We start from the raw sequence: 21,820 nt of genomic DNA, 5'->3' as shown, positions 1-21,820 counted from the left end.
GATGGCAGACTTTAATTTCCCAAACATCGATTGGAATATCCCTAGGGTAAGGGGTTTGGATGGGGAGGAGTTTGTTAGGTGTGTAGGGGAGTTTCCTGACACAGCATGTGGATAAGCCTACAAGAGGAGAGGCTGTACTCGATCTGGTACTGGCGAATGAGCCTGGACAGGTGTCGGATCTCTCAGTGGGGGAGCATCTTGGGGATAGCGATCATAACTCTATCTCATTTACCCTAGCATTGGAAAGAGATAGGATCAGGCAAGCTAGGAAAGTGTTTATCTGGAGTAAGGGGAAATATGAAGCCATCAGGCAGGAGATTAGAGGCGTAAATTGGAAACAGGCATTCTCGAGGAAAAGTACTGAAGTAAGGTGGCAGATTTTCAAGGAATGTTTGTCTGGAGTTCTGCATGACAACGTTCCGATGAGACAGGGAGGTGTTGGTAAGTTACAGGAACCGTGGTGCACGAAAGCTGTGCTGAACCTAGTGAGAAAGAAAATGAAAGCGTACAAAAGGTTCAGAGAGCTACGCGATGATAGGGATCTAGATGAGTATACGGCTTGTAGGAAGGGACTTAAGAAAGAAATTAGGAGAGCCAGAAGGGGTAACGAGAAGGCCTTGGCAGGTAAGATTAAGGAGAACCCTAAGGCGTTCTATAAATATGTGAAGAGTAAAAGGATGAGATGTGAAGGAATAGGACCTATAAAATGTGAAGGTGAGAAAGTCTGTACAGAACCGGGAGAAATAGCAGAGGTGCTTAATGAATATTTTACCTCGGTATTCACGGTGGAAAAAGACCTGGGTGGTTGTACTACAGGATTGAGGCGGACTGAAAAGATTGAGTATGTGGACATTAAGAAAGAGGATGTGTTGGAAATTTTGAATAGCATCAAGATAGATAAGTCGCCGGGACCGAATGGGATGTACCCCAGGTTACTGTGGGAGGCGAGGGAAGAGATTGCAGAGCCTCTGGCGATGATTTTGCATCGTCGATGGAGACGGGAGAGGTTTTGGAGGATTGCGGATGTGGTTCCTATATTCAAGAAAGGGAATAGGGATAGCCCAGGAAATTACCGACCGGTGAGTCTAACCTCAGTGGTTGGTAAGTTGATGGAGAAGAACCTGAGGGACAGGATTTGTGAACATTTGGAGAAGTTTAGTATGCTCAAAAGTAGTCAGCATGGCTTTGTCAAAGGCAAATCGTGCCTTACGAGCCTGGTGGAGTTCTTTGAAAATGTGACTAAACACATTGATGAAGGAAAAGCAGTAGATGTGGTTTACGTGGACTTCAGCAAGGCGTTCGATAAGGTCCCCCATGCAAGACTTCTCGAGAAAGTGAGAGGGCATGGGATCCAAGGGGCTGTTGCCTTGTGGATTCAGAACTGGCTTGCCTGCAGAAGGCAGAGAGTGGTTGTAGACGGGTCTTTTTCTGAATGGAGGTCGGTCACCAGTGGAGTGCCTCAGGGATCTGTTCTGGGACCCTTGCTGTTCGTCATTTTCATAAATGACCTGGATGAGGAAGTGGAGGGATGGGTTGGTAAGTTTGCCGACGACACGAAGGTTGGTGGTGTTGTGGATAGGTTGGAGGGATGTCAGAAGCTGCAGCGTGACATAGATAGGATGCAAGGCTGGGCGGAGAAGTGGCAGATGGACTTCAACCCAGATAAATGCGTAGTGGTCCATTTTGGCAGGTCAAATGGGATGAAGGAGTACAATATAAAGGGAAAGACTCTTAGTACGGTAGAGGATCAGAAGAACCTTGGGGTCCGGGTCCATAGGACTCTAAAATCAGCCCCGCAGGTGGAGGAGGTGGTTAAGAAGGCGTATGGTGTGCTGGCCTTTATCAATCGAGGGATTGAGTTTAGGAGTCCAGGGATAATGATGCAGCTATATAAGACCCTCGTCAGACCCCACTTGGAGTACTGTGCTCAGTTATGGTCGCCTCATTATTACAGGAGGGATATGGAAATGATTGAAAGGGTGCAGAGGAGATTTACAAGGATGTTGCCTGGATTGGTTGGCATGCCTTATGAGGAAAGGCTGAGGAAGCTCGGTCTTTTCTCCTTGGAGAGACGGATTTCCTTTGTAATTGTTTATTGTCTCCACTTCCTCCACCCTCGTAGGCAGCGAGTTCCAGGTCATTACCATTCGCTGCATCAAAATATTCTTCCTCACATCCCCCCCCCTGCACCTCTGACCCAAAACCATAAATCTGTGACCCCCCTCGTCCTTGTCCCGTCAGCTAATGGGAACAGCTTTTCTTTGTCCACCTTATCTAAACCTGTCAGAATCTTGTCCACCTCTATCAAATCTCCCCTCAACCCCCTTTGCTCCAAGGGGAACAACCCCAGCCTGACATCGACAATAAAGAACAAACTAACAGAATTTGTTAATACCTGAAATCAAATGTGAATGTTTAATTTCTGTTTTAAAGATATTGTGAATATATTGTCCTGGACAATAAAGGAATTGGAATAACTCACCTTGGGTGCAGTTGAATGGAATATATCAATCTGATATCCACCTACAGTCTAGTGAAAGTCTGGAATGTGTAGCTGGGGTATATGGGGGGGGTGCCCTGAGTTTCCCAGACCCTGTTTCCACCTCCCCCTTCGTTACGCCAAACCGGGACCAGGTCTGTGTGGATCGGGTTCATCAATCCGTTTTTTGTGGACCTGGGGGTGTCTGTTTGTCTGACTTCCCGTTCCCACACGCGAGTCATTTTGCGGATGGCCCAGGCTTCTGTATGTGTATTATCATCGGGATCAAAATTCTCACAGGCTTTCCGACTCCCCTCAATGGTGTCTGCTATCAGGGTCCGGATCCATGTGGACTGGTGGTGTGTGTTTAATTGGACTCGATTTAATTGGCCAAAAACCGTAACAAATTGTTTCCATAGTCGGCCAGCATAGGCTGTCAGGTGTTCCCCTCGCTTTTGTTGGCAGTTGTTTAAGCCTTGTACCGGGTCATCCCTATTGTAGCCTATGGCAGCCAGAACGGCCGCCTTCATTTCTAGTAGGGTTCCCCCGGCCACATTCTGGGGTTCGGGTAGGGCGGAACGTATGGTAGGACTTAAACATAACAGAATAAGTTTAACCTCTTCTGCCTCGTCTAGGCCGTTTAAAACATGATATTGGGTGACCTGGTCAAAGAGAGCACGTGGATCCCCGGAGGGTTCGAATACCCCAATCGCTTTAGCTATGTCTGTGAGCTGGGTCATGGTGTATGGAGTTACAGAAGTCACATTGTGGTTCTGTCCGTCCTGTCGTTGGGTGGTGACTAGATTCATTGGTACGGGAACCGGATTAGTGACTGGGCTTTTTGGAATAGGACTAGGGGCTGAGAGTGTGTGTTCCGGGATGGGGGCCGGATTAGGTGGTGCCGTTAGTTCCATTACTGGGAAGGGAGGTGGGGGCAGTGACGCTAGTTGTTGCATAATGGCAGGCATCCTCTTCTATATCCCCCCCACTCTATCCCTGGGTGACTATTCCCGGTTCCGGTGGTGTATGCACACATTACACCCCTTTTTATGGCCAGTTGTGATTTTAAATCTTCAATCTCGCGCAGGCATTTGGAGTGGTCTGTTGCACGGGCTGTATTTGCTTTTCCTGCTTGGTGCAAAACTTTTACTGCAGCCTGTAGGTCGCTGCATTTACGTTTAACTTCCTCTCCCTGTTGCAGCGTAGCCTCTCTCTCACTGACAGCACGCTGTGCCTTTTGGTAGGCTTTATCACATTGAGCCTGGAATTGGCTCATGTGTATCATATTAATCTGGTTCCGTTCCTCTCGTGTGCCTACCTCTGCTTCCAATTGTTGTACGCGTGTGGTAGCACTCATTAAGTCCTGCTTTAGTTGGGTTACATAGAATCATAGAAACCCTACAGTACAGAAAGAGGCCATTTGGCCCATCGAGTCTGCACCGACCACAATCCCACCCAGGCCCTACCCCCATAATCCCTACATATTTTACCCGCTAATCCTTCTAATCTACACATCCCAGGACACTAAGGGGCAATTTTAGCATGGCCAGTCAACCTAACCCGCACATCTTTGGACTGTGGGAGGAAACCGGAGCACCCGGAGGAAACCCACTCAGACACGAGGAGAATGTGCAAACTCCACACAGACAGTGACCCAAGCCGGGAATCGAACCCAGGACCCTGGAGCTGGTCTTCTCTGTCCCATTTAACCTGGATAATCTCTGCTTCTCTACCAAGGAGCTGTTCGAGACAACTGGCGATCGCAATCGCCTTCCTAAGCTTGGGAGCCCTTTTACCCATTTCCTTATGGGCATGATTCCAACAATTCTCTCCCTCGGATCCCAGATCCGGTTTCGGGGCGTCACCCCACTGCACCCATTTGGGCCACTTATGGTTCAAATATAAACGGAGAACTTCCTCCCATTCAGCATGACTGGCCATAATTACTTCCTTTTCGGATTCGTCACGTGGCTATGGGTAAGGGATCAGGGTCGGGGTCCGGGTTTCACTAAATTCCCTCCTGTAGATTTTACCCAAATTCCCTTGACTAGTTCTAACTACACAGTTTGTCCACCTCGTGTTACAGACACTGGGTTTATGGCCCAATTTACTGGTCGAATCTGTATTAGTCCTTCACTCACTTAAGACTGGCCGTCACATAGCCATAGCCATGGTGTAGCCATGGCCGAATGGATAAGGCGATGGACTAGCAATCCATTGGGGTTTGCCCGCGCAGGTTCGAATCCTGCTGACTACGTATTTCTCATTTCCGTTTCACTACGACTCGTTGGAAAGGATGGCACCTTCAATCATTTTGGGCAACACGGTAGCACAGTGGTTCGCACTGCTGCTTCACAGCTCCGGGGACCTGGGTTCGATTCCCGGCTCGGGTCACTGTCTGTGCGGAGTTTGCACATTCTCCTCGTGACTGCGTGAGTTTCCTCCGGGTGCTCCGGTTTCCTCCCACTGTCCAAAGATGTGCGGGTTAGGGTGCATTGGCCAAGCTAAATTGCCCCTTAGTGTCCTGGGATGCATGGATTAGCGGGTAAATATGAGGGTTAGCGGGATTAGCAGGTAAATATGTAGGGATATGGGGATAGGGCCTGGGTGGGATTGTTGTCGGTGCAGACTCGATGGGCCGAATGGCCTCTTTCTGCACTGTAGGCGTTCTATGATCCTATGATAGGGCAACCTGCCCTCTTAATTCATGCTCAGACGGAGTGTTGGAGAATACCAGGTTGAAGGTTCGAATTCGGAGCAATGTATCACTTCTTGTCGAAGTCCCATCTGGGTCGCCAAATGTTGTACCTGTTAATTCTCAGATACTTTCGACCAGTTTGCTTACTCCAAGGTTTTACCCCGGTGCCCTTATTTGCAAGGTGGACAAAGGACAAACACAAGTAAAGGTTCAATAAGTTTATTAACAATAACACTATTAACCCTTCAATTACCCACATAAAACCAGAGGATACCCCAGATTCAAGTATACTACCCGCAAAGATGGTTTGGTTAAACTGCAGGCTCGATTCTCTGCGTCCCTCTGGTCCGTCGTCACGAAGGTGAGTCTCGATGGCAGCTTCTTCCTTCCTCCCTTCTCTGGTCAGTCTTCCGAATGGTCAAGGTCGCCTCCCTCGTCGAGTCTTTGCTCCTGGTGTATCTAAGATGTGTCCCTTTATCCCCCAATCTGCCTGCCTTTCCAGAAACGTCTCTGGCTTCCAGCCAGTGAGGTCCCAGGAGGGGGTTCCAATACCCAGTGGGTTTCTTGATGTTTGCCTGACAGGACACCAGGGTCCGCCCCCCAGGTGTCCATCTCCATGCTGTTGCTGACATGTAACCTGTTATCGGATAAGGTAACTGCAGGAACTTTCAGTGACAGAAAGTCTGGCCCGATCTGGGCTTCTAACAATAGGCCGGTGCATTTCAATGGGGTGTGATGATCTCCTGCTGGGTCTCAGTAGAGTGCAACGACCTTTGATGGGTGATTGATGGGTCAGGCCCAAGACTATTTTCTAAACGGTGACAAAATTCATAATGCTAAAGTGCAAAGGGACTTGGGAGTCCTAGTCCAGGATTCTCTAAAGGTAAACTTGCAGGTTGAGTCCGTAATTAAGAAAGCAAATGTAATGTTGTCATTTATCTCAAGAGGCTTGGAATACAAAAGCAGGGATGTACTTCTGAGGCTTTATAAAGCACTGGTTAGGCCGCATTTGGAGTACTGTGAGCAGTTTTGGGCCCCACACCTCAGGAAGGACATACTGGCACTGGAGCGGGTCCAGCGGAGATTCACACGGATGATCCCAGGAATGGTAGGCCTGACATACGATGAACGTCTGAGGAACGTGGGATTATATTCATTGGAGTTTAGGAGGTTGAGGGGAGATCTAATAGAAACTTACAAGATAATGAACGGCTTAGATAGGATGGACGTGGGGAAGTTGTTTCCATTAGCAGGGGAGACTAGGACGCGGGGGCACAGCCTTAGAATAAAAGGGAGTCACTTTAGAACAGAGATGAGGAGAAATTTCTTCAGCCAGAGAGTGGTGGGTCTGTGGAATTCATTGCCACAGAGGGCTGTGGAGGCCGAGACGTTGAGCGTCTTCAAGACAGAAATTGATAAATTCTTGATTTCTCGAGGAATTAAGGGCTATGGGGAGAGAGCGGGTAAATGGAGTTGAAATCAACCATGATTGAATGGTGGAGTGGACTCGATGGGCCGAATGGCCTTACTTCCGCTCCCATGTCTTATGTTTGTGTATTTGTACAATTGGCCTGCCCGAGGTTTGACTGTGTTTGATTTTAATATGGCCAATTCTTTAATTTAGGATATCCAACTTAATCAGCCTGAAAACTAGGCCGTGATTATATTACCACAATAGAGCCAACGTTTTGAGTCTGGATGACATTTCATAAGAGCTCTTATGAAGGGTCATCCAGACTCAAAACATTGGCCCTATTCTCTCTCCACAGATGCTGTCAGACCTGCTGAGATTTTCCAGCCTTTTCTCTTTTGGTTTCAGATTCCAGCATCCGCAGTTATTTGCTTTTAGATAAAAAACAGAAGTTACCCATCCCTAACGAAAACTGATCAAATTAATATAATTAGGTTGAGGAATATGACAAAAAAAAATTAAGAGATGAAGATTAAAATCAAGTTTGTTTTGTCAGAGATTTTTAAAATTATGTAAGGTGATGTAACTGTGTGCCAAGTTTTTTCTGCTCACTCCCCACCCCTTCAGGTTCTGTAGAAAAGTTAACCCTTTCAGCAGACAGTTCATTTGTTTTTAAATCGTCTGAAAACCCGTATTTTAGTTTATAATTGAGGATTTATGGGAACCAGTTAAATGTGGAAATTTTAAGCACAGCCACTAAGACCATACTCGCTTGCGGTGTGACCCTGAGTCAGGAACAGTTTCAGAGTCAGCAACTGTTACTGAGAACATGGCAGAGGATCATGCTGCTGTGGATGTTCACCAGGAAATGTTCACCAGCTTTGCCAGTTGACTCTGCTGTGGGAGTGGAAGAGGAATGTTCATGTACAGATTCTCAAACTACCTCTTCACCTCCCATTCCATATCCACCATTACAAGGTTTACCAGTGGTATTGTACAGGTCGCAATGCAACCACAAAGCTCCTGACAGACTTCCGTATTATTAAAGACATTACTTTGTTGTATTTCTGTCCTGATGGGGGATTGAAATTTAAGGGGAGGAGAAGTGTTACAGAGTGTTCTTCTAAACCTTTCTCCCTTCTGAGCACGTGCGGGCTTTGGGCGGGGTTTCAGTCTGCAAGTCCAGGCTGGTTCCAATGCTCCTGTTTCCTTTTGTTTGCCATTATATAAATAAATAGTTCAAAAAGAATAAAGAACATCCTACTTTTACCAACACATTCGACGACCTTATTTGTGGACTGAACTTCCCACAATGGGAAAGCAGCCAGATTAGTTAAATAGAAAGCCTGAATTATGAGACAATTGAAGAATAAATGATTCGTTGATACATATGTTAGAAAAGCTGGAAATGTAAATTTGAACACAAAAGTTTATAACTTTTAGAATTATAAACACATTAAGAATGGTTAAAATGTTGTGGGGATTATAAGATGTTCCCTTCTAAGATGTTCCCTCACAGCGCCAGGGACCTGGGTTCAATTCCTGGCTTGAGTGACTGTGTGGAGTCTGCACGTTCTCCCCGTGTCTGCGTGGGTTTCCTCCGGGTGCTCCGGTTTCCTCCCACAGTCCAAAAGACGTGCTGGTTAGGGTGCATTGGCCGTGCTAAATTCCCCTTCAGTGTAACCCGAACAGGCACCGGAGTGTGGCAAATGGGGGATTTTCACAATAAAACTTCATTGCAGTATTAATGGAAGCCTACTTGTGATACTAATAAATTAACTTTAAACACTGTTAACCTTGACTGGAGGGAATGAATTGGCTCCTGTTCAAGATGTCTCAACATTGAATGACTGATATTAACCAATTATCAGTCGACACTCAGGCTACCCCAAGCTAAGAGATAACGTTTGAGAGAAAGAATTGTCTTAAAATTAAGACAATGTGTGCAATTCGCTAAAAACCAAACTAATTTCATTCTTGACAAGTTATAGACCAATTGGCTGAGGTGGGCTTTCAACATTTTTTAAAGTATAAAAAGGGGATTCAAGAAACCAATTTGGTAGAAGTTTTTAAAACTTCAAGGTTTTAAAAAAATTATTTATTGGTGTCACAGACACAAGAGCACTGCAATGAAGTTACTGTGAAAACCCCCGCATCGCCACACTCCGGCACCTCTTCGGGTACACTGAGGGAAAATTTAGCATTCTCAATGCAGCTAAGCAGCACATCTTTTGGACTGTGGGAGGAAACCCACGCAGACGGGGAGAACGTGCAGACTCCGCGCAGACAATGACCCAAGCCGAGAATCGAACCTAGGTCCTTGGGGCTGTGAGGCAGCAGTGCTCCAGGGCCCTACAGAGAGGTGTTGGGAGCTGTTGATTTTACAAGTTATCCACGTTTCCAAAGCTGTCGCTTCATGTCCTGGTCAGAGAAGGATGGAGAGAAGTCTCTTCATAAGATATAGGAGCAGAATTTGGCCATTCGGCCCATCGAGTCTGCTCCGCCATTCGATCATGGCTGATATGCTCCTCATCCCCATTTTCCTGCCTTCTCCCCATAAGCTTTCATAAGATCATATGTTCAATTGTTAAAGCTGAGCTTTCCCCTTTTACTGTTAATCGATACTTGGCTTTTTTATCTTTCTGACTTGTTACATTTTTAATGGTTAATAAACTTCCTGAATTCACCGTTTAAAGTATTCTTTCTCGCCACATGGTTAAGTCACTGGAACCTGGTGTGATTTACAATTATTGTAAACAACAGAACCCCATAAATCTTAGTTCAAATAAATCAAAGTTCTCACAAATGGAATGCTATCCTTTATTATGAACATAGAAGTAAAGATATTATGCGTCAGTTATACAGGGCGTTGCTGAAACTGCATCTTGAACACTCGGTGCAGCTTTGTCTCCTATTAAACAAAGGATCGTAGAATCCCTACAGTACGGGCAGAGGCCATTCTGCCCATCGAGTCTGTACCAAAAAGCATCCCACCCAGGCCCTATTCCCATAATCCCACACATTTACCCTGCTAATCCCCCCAACACAAGGGTCAATTTAGCATGGCCAATCCACCTAACCCGCACATAGAATCCCTGTAGTGCAGAAGGAGGCCATTCGGCCCATCGAGTCTGCACCGACCACAATCCCACCCAGGCCCTACCCCCATATCCCTATATATTTACCCACTAATCCCTCTAACCTACACATCCCAGGACACTAAGGGGCAATTTTTAGCATGGCCAATCAACCTAACCCGCACATCTTTGGACTGTGGGAGGAAACCGGAGCACCCGGAGGGAAACCCACGCAGACACGGGGAGAACATGCAAACTCCACACAGACAGTGACCCGGGCTGGAATTGAACCCGGGTCTCTGGAGCTGTGAGGCAGCAGTGCTAACCATTGTGCTGCCGTGCTGTCCCATTTTATAAATACCATGGAAACAGTTCAGAGGAGGTTTACTAGATTGATTTCCAATCTAGTAACGTGAAACATTAATTCTGTTTCTCCCTCCACAGATGCTGCCAGACATGCTGCGTTTTTCCAGTCCTTTCTGTATTTATTTTAGATCTACTTGTAGTGGTAGGAAAAATACTATTTATCATCCAGGATAAAATAAATGTCCATCAGTTTTTGTGAATCATTTCAGTGAAAATGTGCTCTCCCAGGCTCAAAGAGCATCATCCCACTGGAGGCAAAGTCGTGTGACTGGCCAGTCCAGCAGAAAGAAACCCTCCGACCCTCCCACTTCACCCACTGTCAGAATGAACATGGTTCAGTCCTGGATGTGATTCACAGCAGCAATAACAGCAGAATCCAACCCCAGTCATCACTCGTGAACTCGCTGGTGTCTCCGCAGGCTGGATGACTGAGTGAATCCCTTCCCACACACACAGCAGGTGAACGGTCTCTCCCCGGTGTGAACTCGCTGGTGTTCCTGCAGGTTGGATGACGTTCTAAACTTCTTTGTGCAGAGAGAGCAGCTGAACGGTCTCTCCTCAGTGTGAATGCGCTGGTGGATAATCAGATCCCGAGATCTTTTGAAACCGCTTCCACAGTCCGAGCATTTAAAGGGTCTCTCCTGGGTATGAGTGAGATTGTGACTCAGCAGGCTGGATGAATGAGTGAATGCCTTCCCACACACAGAGCAGGTGAACGGTCTCTCCCTGGTGTGAATTCGCTGGTGCTCCCGCAGGTGGGATGATGTTCTAAATGTCTTTGTGCAGTGAGAGCAGCTGAACGGTCTCTCCCCAGTGTGAATGCGCTGGTGAATCATCAGTTCCCGAGAGCTTTTGAAACCACTTCCACAGTCAGAGCATTTAAAGGGTCTCTCATTGCTGTGAGTGACTTTGTGTTTCGACAGGTTGGATAACTGCGTAAATGCTTTCCCACAGACCAAGCAGATGAATGGTCTCTCTCCAGTGTGAACGCGCTGGTGTTTCTGCAGATCGGGTAAATGAGCGAATCCGTTCCCACACTCAAAGCAGATGAACGCTCTTTCTCCAGTGTGAACCAACCGATGTCGCTGCAGATGATATAACCGAGTGAACCCCTTCCCACACACAGAGCAGGTGTACGGCTTCTCTCCAGTGTGAATACGTTGATGAGTTTGCAGCTCAGAGGGAGTTTTACATCCCTTCCCACAGTCCCCACATTTCCACGGTTTCTCCATGGTGCAGGTGTCCTTGTGTTGCTCCAGGTTTGACCATCAATTGAAGTCTCACACAGAACAAGATTATGATGTCCTGCTGTGATGGTACAATATTCTTTACGGCTGTGTAACTGGGAAGCTCTTTCCACAGTCAGTGCACGGGAAAATCTCAGTTGATTGTGTGTGTGTGTGTCAGTCCTGTTCCAGTCACACTGATGTTTAAAGACTGCTAAAGCAGGCAGGACAGAGAAATAGTTCTCCTTCTGGCTTCAAAGGCCGATAACATTCAGGTCCCGATGAATTGAGTGATTCTGTCAGATGTTGATGTGATGTTTGACTTGAGATTTCTGTCTGTAAAATCCTCACCTTCTCACATCCTGTAAAAGGAGTTAACAAAATTCATCATTTTCAATACAGGACTGAAATTCAGAACAGGCAATTCTAGTTTCGATGGAACATTCTTTCCTCTCTCATTCTTCAAAAGCTGTGAATCTCCATCCCACACACCCTCCCTCCATTCTCACTCTGCTGTATCTAATATTCACCCTCCCAATTCTCCTGAAGGTGCTGATTGAGGCTGATTGACAGATCCACGCTCACTGCTTCCTGTCCTGGACACAGAGAGAGCTGAAAATCTTCAAGCTGACAGCCACGTTAAAGTTTTACATTTGGACATAAATGAGCAGACTGATGCTGTGTGTAATGCACTGTATTACCTGGTGAGAGATACATGAAGAATGTGAGGAGGATCTTTATTTAGGCAGCGAGTGGTGACCTGGAAGTTAAAAATTACCCCAGAATGAGAAAAGAAATGGAAAAGGGGAGAAAAGAAAGTGTTTTACTCACAGATGTTGCCGACAGCAGGAAGTTTGAGTCTGTCTGAAGCTCAATCTTCATTCAGAGAGAAGCAGCAACAACTTCGCTGGGCCGGAATGAGCAGGTCAACAAGTTCATTGTCCCACTTCCGCATTCAGACAATGGGGGTGCTCCGATTGGCTGGAGGACCAGAGTCCTTCCGGTCTTCCAACTCTTTCCATTGGTCAATACCTCAACATGAAGGCCAAGGGGGGGTGGGCGCTCCCCCGCACATGCGCAGCTGCCCCTCTCCCTTGGACATGCGCAGTCCCGGGCCGGGGGGGGGAGGGGGAGATCACCGAGCGGTTTCTCGCTCTGGCCGGAGCCCGTCAGCCGGTTGCCTGGAAACCTTGGCTCGAGGAGGTGCAGGGGGAACAATGGGTGGGGGCGGGGCGGGGCGGGGCGGGGCTCCTGGGTCCGCGCGGCGGAGATCCCACCCCCTGACCTTGGGGAAGTGGACAGAGTAAAACCTCACCCTTGGACATGCGCAGTCCCGGGCCGCCCTGGGAAGGGGCACATTCTGAGGTGTTGACCAATGGGAACTCTGGAGGACCGGAAGTACTCGGGTCCTCCAGCCAATCAGAGCTCTCCATTGTCTGAATGCGGAAGTTGCACAATGAGCTGGTTCAGCTGCTCATTCCTGCCCAGCAAAGCTGCTGCTGCTTCTCTCTGAATGAAGATTGAGCTTCAGACAGACTCAAACTTCCCCGTCTCCAACATCTGTGAGTAAAACACTTTCTTTTCAACCCCCTTTCCATTTCTTTTCTCATTCTGGGGGAAACTGGGGACTTGCAGCAACTGAAGGGAAAGGAAGTGAATCCAGTCTGTACATTCCACACATTGTTACTCCAGTCAGATAGACATAGATCTGTCTGGCCGCCTGCATGGAGATTTCCAGCTCTCTCTGTGTCCAGGACAGGAAGCAGTGAGCATGAATCTGTCAATCAGCCTCAATCAGCACCTTCAGGAGAATTGGGAGGGTGAATATTAGATACAGCAGAGTGAGAATGGAGGGAGAGTGTGTGGGATGGAGATTCACAGCTTTTGGGGAATGAGAGAGGAAAGAATGTTCCATAGAAACTAGAATTGTCTGTTCTGAATTTCTATCCTGCACTGACATTGATGAATTTTTCAAACTCGTTTACAGGATATGAGAAGGTGAGGATTGACAGACCAAAATCTTGAAACAAGCGTCACATCAGCATCTGACACCCCCGCTCACTTCATCGGAGCTGAATATTATCGGCCTTTGAATCTGGAAGGAGAAATGTTTCTCTGTTCTGTCTGCGTCAACAGGCCTTTCATATCAATGTGACTGGAAAAGCACCAAGGCGCAGATTCACCTGAGTGAGTGTGTTCCAGTGCACTGAGTGTGGAAAGAACTTTAACCAGTTACACAGCCTGAAAATACATGGCAGCATTCACAGCGGGGAGAGACTGTACCCGTGTTCTGTGTGAGATTTAACTGATTGTTTAACCTGGAGAGTCACAAGGACACCCCCACCATGGAGAAACCGTGGAAATGTGGGGACTGTGGAAAGAGGTACAGTGCCCCCTGTCACCTGGAAATCCATCGACGCAGTCACACTGGGGAGAGGCCATTCACCTGCTCTGTGTGTGGGAAGGGACACATTCAGTTATCCCACCTGCTCAGACACAAAGTCATTCACAGCAATGAGAGACCCTTTAAATGCTCTGACTGTGGAAGCAGCTTCAAACGTGCTGCAGATTTGAGAGACCACGAGCGCATTCACACTGAGGAGAGACCGTTCACCTGCTCTGTGTGTGGGAAGGGATTCACTCAGTCATCTGGTCTGACAACACACAAAGTCACTCACAGCAATGAGAGACCTTTTAAATGTTCTGACTGTGGGCGTGGCTTCAAAAGTGCTGCGGATCTGATGATTCACCAGCGCATTCACACCGAGGAGAGACCCTTCAGCTGCTCTCACTGCACAAAGAGATTTAAAAGTTCATCCAATCTGCGGAAACACCAGCGAGTTCACACTGGGGAGAAACCATTCCCCTGCTCTGTGTGTGGAAAGGGATTCACTCAGTTGTCCAGCCTGCTGAAACACAAAAGCACTCACACCCAGGAGAGACCCTTTCAATGCACTGACTGTGGGACTGGTTTTGAAAGCTCTCATGAACTGTTGATTCACCAGCGAGTTCACACTGAGGAGAGGCCGTTCAGCTGCTCTCACTGCACAAAGAAATTTAAAAGGTCATCCACCCTGCGGATACATCAGCGAGTTCACACTGGGGAGAAACCATTCCCCTGCTCTGTGTGTGGAAAGGGATTCACTCAATCATCCAGCTTGCTGAGACACAATGTTACTCACACCAAGGAGAGACGCTTTAAATAATCTGACTGAGAGGCCGGACTCAAAACCTCTCAGGAACTGATAATCAACCAGTGCATTTACACAGGGGAGAGACAGTTCAGCTGCTCTGTGTGTGGGCGTGGCTTCAAAAGCTCTGGCTAACTGGTGTCCCACCAGCACACTCTCACTGTACAAAGAGATTTAAAAGCTGACCCAACCTGCAGGAACACCAGTGAGTTCACACTGGGGAGAGACCATTACCTGCTCGATGAGAGCGAAAGGATTTACTCGGTTATCCAGACTGCACAGACAGAACATCACTCACACCCTGGAGAGAGCCTTTAAATTCTCCAACTGTGGGAGCGGCTTTAAAAGCTCTCGGGAACTGATGATCCACCAGCGCATTCACACTGGGAGAGGCCGTTCAGCTGCTCTGTGTGTGGGAAGGGATTCACTCAGTCATCCAACCTGCAAGTACACAGCGAGTTCACACCAGGCAGAGGCTGGTCACCTGCTCTGACTGTGGGAAGGGATTCACTCGGTCAGCAAACTTGGTGAAACACCAGCGAGTTCACACGTTATTACAGTTCTGGGATTATCCTTGTGAATCTTTCTTGCCCCTTCTCCAGTGCCTTTATTTCATAGAATCCTAGAAGAAGGCCATTCGGCCCATCGAGTCTACATCGCCCCCCCAGGCCCTATTCCCGTAACCCCACATATTTACTCTGTTAATCCCCACAAACACGAGGGTTAATTTAATCATGGCCAATCAACCTAACTCACACATCTTTGGACTGTGGGAGGAAACCGGAGCACCCGGAGGAAACCCACGCAGACACAGGGAGAACGTGCAGACTCCACGCAGGCAGAGAACTGAGGGCGGAATTGAACCTGGGTCCCTGGCGCTATGAGGCAGCAGTGCTAACCACCGTGCCACAGTGCCAGTTGTTAGCACTGCTGCTTCACTCCTTTTTCTAAACGGAGATCACAAATAGAACATAGAACAGTACAGCACAGGAACAGACCCTTCAGCCCACGATGCTGTGTCGAACATGACGCCAAATTAAACTAATCCCTTCTGCCTGCCCTTGGTCCATATTCCTCTATTCCTTGCATATTTACGTGCTTATCTAAAAGCCCTTTAAACACCCCTACCACATGTGCCTCCACCACCACACCCTGACAGTGCATTCCAGACGCCTGCCACTCTGTAAAAAACTTGCCCCTCACTTCTCCTTTGAACTTTCCCCCCTCTCACCTGAAGTGCATGCCTCCTAGTAATAAACATTTCAACTCTGTGACAAAGATTCTGACTGTCAACCCTATCTATGTCTCTTATCATTTTCTAAACTTCTATCAGGTTTCCCCTCAGCCTCCACTGCTCCAGAGAAAACAACCCTAGTTTGTGCAGCCTCTCCTTATAGCTCATACCCTCTAATCCAGGCAGCATCCTGGTAAACCTCTTCTGCACCCTCTCCAAAGCCTCCACATCCTTCCTGTAATGTGGTGACCAGAATTGAACGCAGTATTCTAAGTGCGGCCAAACCAAAGTTTTATAAAGCTGCAACATGACATCCTGACTCTTGTACTCAATAAAGGCAAGCATGCCTTCGGGGAGCTATGGACTTGAACCACAAGATCCCTCTGTACATCAATGCTGTTTGGGAGCCTGCCATTAACTGGATACTTACCCTGAACATTTGATCTCCCAAAGTGCTGCACCTCACACTTGTCCGGTTTAAACTCCATCTGCCATTTCTCCGCCCATATCTGTATCCCGCTGTATCCTTTGACAACCTTCTACACGATTTACAACTCCATCTGGCTTTGTGTTTTCTGCAAACTTACTCACCCACCCATCCACATTTTCAGCCAAGTCATTTATATACATCACAAACAGCAGAAGTCCCAGCACGGATCCCAGTGGAACACCACGAGTCATGGACCTCCAGCCAGAAAAACACCCTCCCACCACTACTCTCTGACTTCTATATGCAAGTCAATTCTGAATCCAAGCGGCCAAGTCACTGTGAATCCGAGACTTCCTAACCCCAGACCACAACCAGTAAGGATAGACAACACCTCCTCCACGATCATCCTCAACACCGGTGCCCCACAAGGCTGTGTTCTCAGCCCCCTACTATACTTATATATCTATGACAGTGTGGCCAAATTCTCCTCCAATTCGATTTTCAAATTTGCTGATGACACCACCTTAGTGGGTCGGGTCTCAAACAATGAGACGATGGAGTGCAGGAAAGAGATAAAGAATCTGGTGAACTGGTGCGGCAACAATAATCTCTCCCTCAATGTCAACAAAATGAAGGAGATTGTCATCAATTTCAAGAAGCATAAAGGAGAACATGCCCCTGTCTCTACATCAATGGGGATGATACAGAAATGGTCGAGAGCTTCATGTTTTTAGGTGTCCAGATCACCAACGACCTGCCCTGGTATCCCCATGCCGACACTGTATTGAAGAAAGCCCATCAACACCTCTACTTTCTCAGAAGATTAAGGAAATTTGGCATGTCAGCTATGACTCTCACCAACGTTTACAGATGCCCCATAGAAAGCATTCCCTCTGGTTGTATCACAGCTTGGTATGGCTCCTGCTCTGCCCAAGACCACAAGAAACTACAAAGGGTCATGAACAAAACCCAGTCCATCACACAAACCAGCCTCCCATCCACTGACTCTGTCTACACTTCCCGCTGCCTCGGCAAAGCAGCCAGCATAGTGAAGGACCCCACGCATCCCGGACATTCTCTCTTCCACCTTCTTCCTTCGGAAAAAGATACAAAAGTCAGGACACATATCAACAGACTCAAGAGCAGCTTCCTCCCTGCTGCCATCAGACTTTTGAATGGACCTACCTCGCATTCAGTTGATCTTTCTCTGCACCCTAGCTATGACTGTAACTCTACATTCTGCACTCTCTCCTTTCCTTCTCGATGAATCGATTATCCATTTTACTTTAATTTCACTCACTTTGTGAGCATGTGCAGTGTGTTTAATTGGACCCTGATTGTTTTGAACTCAGTTTCTCTCTGGAGTGTGTGTCAGTGCCTTGATGATGTCACAATGTTGTCTCAATCCCCTGGCCACATTCACCATTTCATCTCCTGCTGTGTCTCAAGTAGCTGTGTGTGTTTGGGACCCGCCCTTCACTCCATCTCACCATGAATTTAGACTTGCTATTTTTCACATGTAACAAATCACATCTGCACACTCACTCCGGTGTCCCAAAATCATGTCTCACATTCTTAACTCTCAGATACGCTGATGAAATGATCAAAGTGAGTGTCTGTCTTTCTTATCTCCCCCTGTTATGGTGCTGATATTTCATGCAGTGGCCGGGCTTTCAAATGTGGATTTTTAAAAAACAAAGTTCATGGATAAAGATGTAAATATCTCCCAGAGAAAGTGATCAACTTATTCATCCCATCTACACATTCCAGACTTTCACTGGACTGTAGGTGGATACCACATTGATATATTCCATTCAACCACTCCCAAGGTGAGTTATTCCAATTCCTTTATTGTCCAGGACAATATATTCACAATATCTTTAAACATTCCTATTTAATTTCAGGTATTAACATATTCTGTTAGTTTGTTCTTTATTGTCAATGTCAGGCTGGGGTTGTTCCCCTTGGAGCAAAGGAGGTTGAGGGGAGATTTGATAGAGGTGGACAAGATTCTGACAGGTTTAGATAAGGTGGACAAAGAAAAGCTGTTCCCATTAGCTGATGGGACAAGGACGAGGGGAACGCAGATTTCAGGTTGTGGACCAGGGATGCAGGGGTGGGGGCGGCGGAATGTGAGGACGAATATTTTGATGCAGCGAATGGTAATGAGCTGGAACTCGCTGCCTACGAGGGTGGAGGAAGTGGAGACAATAAACAATTACAAAGGAAATTGGATGGGCATTTAGGGGGGATTTGAAACAGAAATGCTGACTAAATATCTCTGAACTTCCTCACACCCTGTCACTCTGCGATCCGTGTGAAATCTGAAACCAGGGATTCGCAACAAGACTCAAAGAGCATCAGCCCACTTGAGGCAAAGCCGTGAGACCGGCCAGTCCAGCAGAAAGAAACCCTCCGACCCTCCCCATTGACCAACTGTGAGAATGAACAAAATGCAGTCCTGGATGTAATTGAGAGCAGAAACAATAACAGCAGAATCCAACCCCTGGGATCACTCGTGAACTTGCTGGTGTCTCAGCAAGTGGGAGCACAATGTACGTCGGCACTATGAGACCAAACATGAACCAAGTTATTCCCAATTCACAGGAACACAGCAACACAGGTTGCTTTCCCAACAAGCTTTTTTTACGCAGAGGATAACTGAAAATGAAGCTTTAACCAGGGCCAGTCACAAACTAGCCTTTGTGTTGGCTAAAAGAGGAAAGCCATTCACCGATGGAGATCTCATCAAAGAGTGTATGATGGAAGCAGTGGAAGAGTTATGCCCAGAAAAAGCAAATCTGTTCAAAATCATCAGTCTTGCGCCAAATACTGTTGCTCGTAGAATTGAGGATATTGGAAGCAATATATTTAATCAAATTGCAGACAAAGCAAGAAATTTTCAGTTCTATTCTCTCGCACTTGATGAATCGACTGATGTGTGTGACACATCACAACTCCTAGTATTCATCCGTGGCGTCGACAGTGAATTTAATGTGACACAAGAATTAGCATCAGTGCATAGCATGCACAGCACAGTAACTGGAGAAGACATCGTCAAAGAATTGCAAAAAACTGTGTTAGAATATAACCTGGAGTGGAATAAACTGCAATGCATGACAACTGATGGAGGAAAGAACATGTCTGGAGTGAAGAAAGGTTTGGTTGGACAAATCACAAAAGCTTGTGAGGTTGGTGGATTCTCAAAGCCCGTGTTTCTGCATTGCATTATCCATCAACAAGCATTGTGCGGAAAATATGTGGATATGTCTTGCGTTCTGAAACCTGTTGTTTCAACAGTGAATTTCATTCGATCTCACGGGCTTAATCATCGCCAGTTTTGTGATTTTCTGAAAGAAACTGATTCTGAGTTCGGTGACTTGCCTTATTATACAGCAGTTCGATGGCTTAGTTGTGGAAAGTTCATAACTTGGTTCATTTTCCATGTTGTGAAAAATTCCATGAAGAAAGTGAAGCAGAATTTCCTCCTTCATTTGCAACAGAAATCATTACGGATTTGCAAAAACAATTTCAGGAATGATTTTCTGATCTTGATGGAATCTGGATTGAGTGGTATGCCTTATGAGGATAGGCTGAGGGAGCTCGGTCTTTTCTCCTTGGAGAGACGTAGGATGAGAGGAAACCTAATAGAAGTATATAAGATGTTGAGAGGCATAGATCGGGTGGACTCTCAGAGGCTTTCTCCCAGGGTGGAAATGGCTGCTATGAGAGGACACAGGTTTAAGGTGCTGGGGGGTAGGTACAGGGGAAATGTTAGGGGGGAAGTTTTTCACACAGAGGGCGGTGGGCGAGTGGAATCGGCTGCCGTCGGTGGTGGTGGAGGCAAACACAATAGGGTCTTTTAAGAGACTCCTGGATGAGTACATGGGACTTAATAGGATGGAGAGTTATAGGTAGGCCTAAAAGGTAGGGATATGTTCGGCACAACTTGTGGGGCCGAAGGGCCTGTTTAGCGCTGTAGTTTTTCTATGTTTCTATGAAACACAGATGAAATAAAGCTGCTTCAAAATCCATTTGGCTGCAAGGTTGAAACACTCCCAAGTCAGTTTCAAATGGAAATTATTGATCTCCAATCAGATGACACGCTGATAGACAAGTATAAAGAAGGAAATCTGATCCAATTTTATAAATCTTTGCAGCCTGAGCAGTTTCCAAATTTGAAGCGATTTGCTTGTGGATTTGTATCGGTTTTTGGTACAACGTACCTGTGTGAACAAACATTTTCAAAAATGAAGTGTGTCAAGTCCAAATATCGAGCAAATTTATCTGATGAGCATTTGAAGTCCATTCTAGTAATTGGCTCCTCAAGCTTGAAACCTCAGTTCAGCAATATTTTGAAATTAAAAAAGCAGTTCCATCATTCCCATTAATCTTGTGCAAAACTTCATGATTTGTTGGTGACGATTGAAAACTCCAATTGCCAGAATTGTGTAGAAAGGTGCAGACTGAACTTATTTTTGTTCGACCTTTATTAATGGTTCAAGTTTATTTTGAATTTCTTTGCTTTGTTTTACTGAAGTTCTTTCTTGGGGCGTGTTTATTTTTCTTATTGCGTGCCACAAAATTGGGCAAATTCTCATTTCAAATAAACATTTGTAAAAATTTCAGTAAATAAAATTAATTAAAAGTGAATAGCCCGCTTTTCTCATCTGCAGTTAAGTAATTGATTATTTTGTCAGGGCATTTGCTAATGTTTGACATTTTTACTCATTATATATCATTTCTCCGTGTAAGCACAGCATTGTTTCTTTGTAATTGTCACATTTCTCTTTTGTTCTGAATCATATCATGCTGATTACAAAGATGATCCCAATAAAACTTATTCATTCATTTAAATTTTATTCATTCATTTATAAAAACAAATTTTTTTTCTTTGGCCCCCGAAAATGTGTGAAATATACGATGTAGCCCTCGTACTGAAAAGTTTGGAGATCCCTGCTCTAACCTAAGGACACTAAGGGGCAATTTTAGCATAGCCAATCAACCTAACCCGCACATCTTTGGACCGTGGGAGGAAACCGGAGCACCCGGAGGAAACCCACGCAGACACAAGGAGAATGTGCAAACTCCACACAGACAGTGACCCAAACCGGGAATCGAGCCCAGGTCCCTGGAGCTGTGAAGCAGCAGTGCTAACCACTGTGTCACCGTGCCACCCTGTATTCAGACTGTGTAACTGGTTAAAGCTCTTTAGTCAGTGCACTGGAACACTGTTGGTGTTTTTCCAGTCACACTGATGTTTGAAGTATTTTCAAATCGACAGACCGGACAACCATTTCTCCTTCTTGATTCAAAGGCCGATGATATTCAGCTCCCAAGGAATATGACTGTCAGATGTAGACATGACGTTTGAGACTTCTGCCTGTGATTCCTCTTTCAATATCCTGTAAAACGAGTTTACAAAATTCAGCAGTGTCAGTACAGGATAGAAATTCAGAACAGTTATTAATAGTTTCTATGGAACATTCTTTCCTCTCTCATTCCTCCAAAGCTGTGAATCTCCATCCCACACACTCTCCCTCCATTCTCACTCTGCTGTATCTAATATTCACCCTCCCAATTCTCCTGAAGGTGCTGATTGAGGCTGATTGACAGATCCATGCTCACTGCTTCCTGTCCTGGACACAGAGACCATAACAAATAGGAGCTGCAGTCGGCCATTTGGCCCATCGAGCCTTTTAAACTGT

At 46.3% G+C, this 21,820-nt stretch overlaps 1 protein-coding gene and 1 non-coding gene across 2 annotated transcripts in view; one reads left to right on the top strand and one right to left on the bottom strand.

Moving 5' to 3' along the window:
• LOC144480928 (uncharacterized) overlaps positions 1-21,820 on the bottom strand; it is a gene marked incomplete at its 5' end in the record, with an annotated part of 96,983 nt that overhangs the window by 31,282 nt on the left and 43,881 nt on the right. The window contains 1 exon segment of the mRNA XM_078200552.1: positions 10,517-10,528. Within this exon segment, the coding sequence (XP_078056678.1) occupies positions 10,517-10,528 (12 nt within the window).
• On the top strand, positions 4,655-4,736 carry trnaa-agc (transfer RNA alanine (anticodon AGC)). The gene has a single exon. It is a non-coding gene; the product is annotated as a tRNA-Ala (tRNA).

The sequence above is a fragment of the Mustelus asterias genome, chromosome 30, assembly GCF_964213995.1.
Source record: "Mustelus asterias chromosome 30, sMusAst1.hap1.1, whole genome shotgun sequence".
NCBI classification, from domain to species: Eukaryota; Metazoa; Chordata; class Chondrichthyes; order Carcharhiniformes; family Triakidae; genus Mustelus; species Mustelus asterias.
Note: the sequence above shows the minus strand (reverse complement) of the source record. Positions and strands in the feature narration are given on the sequence as shown.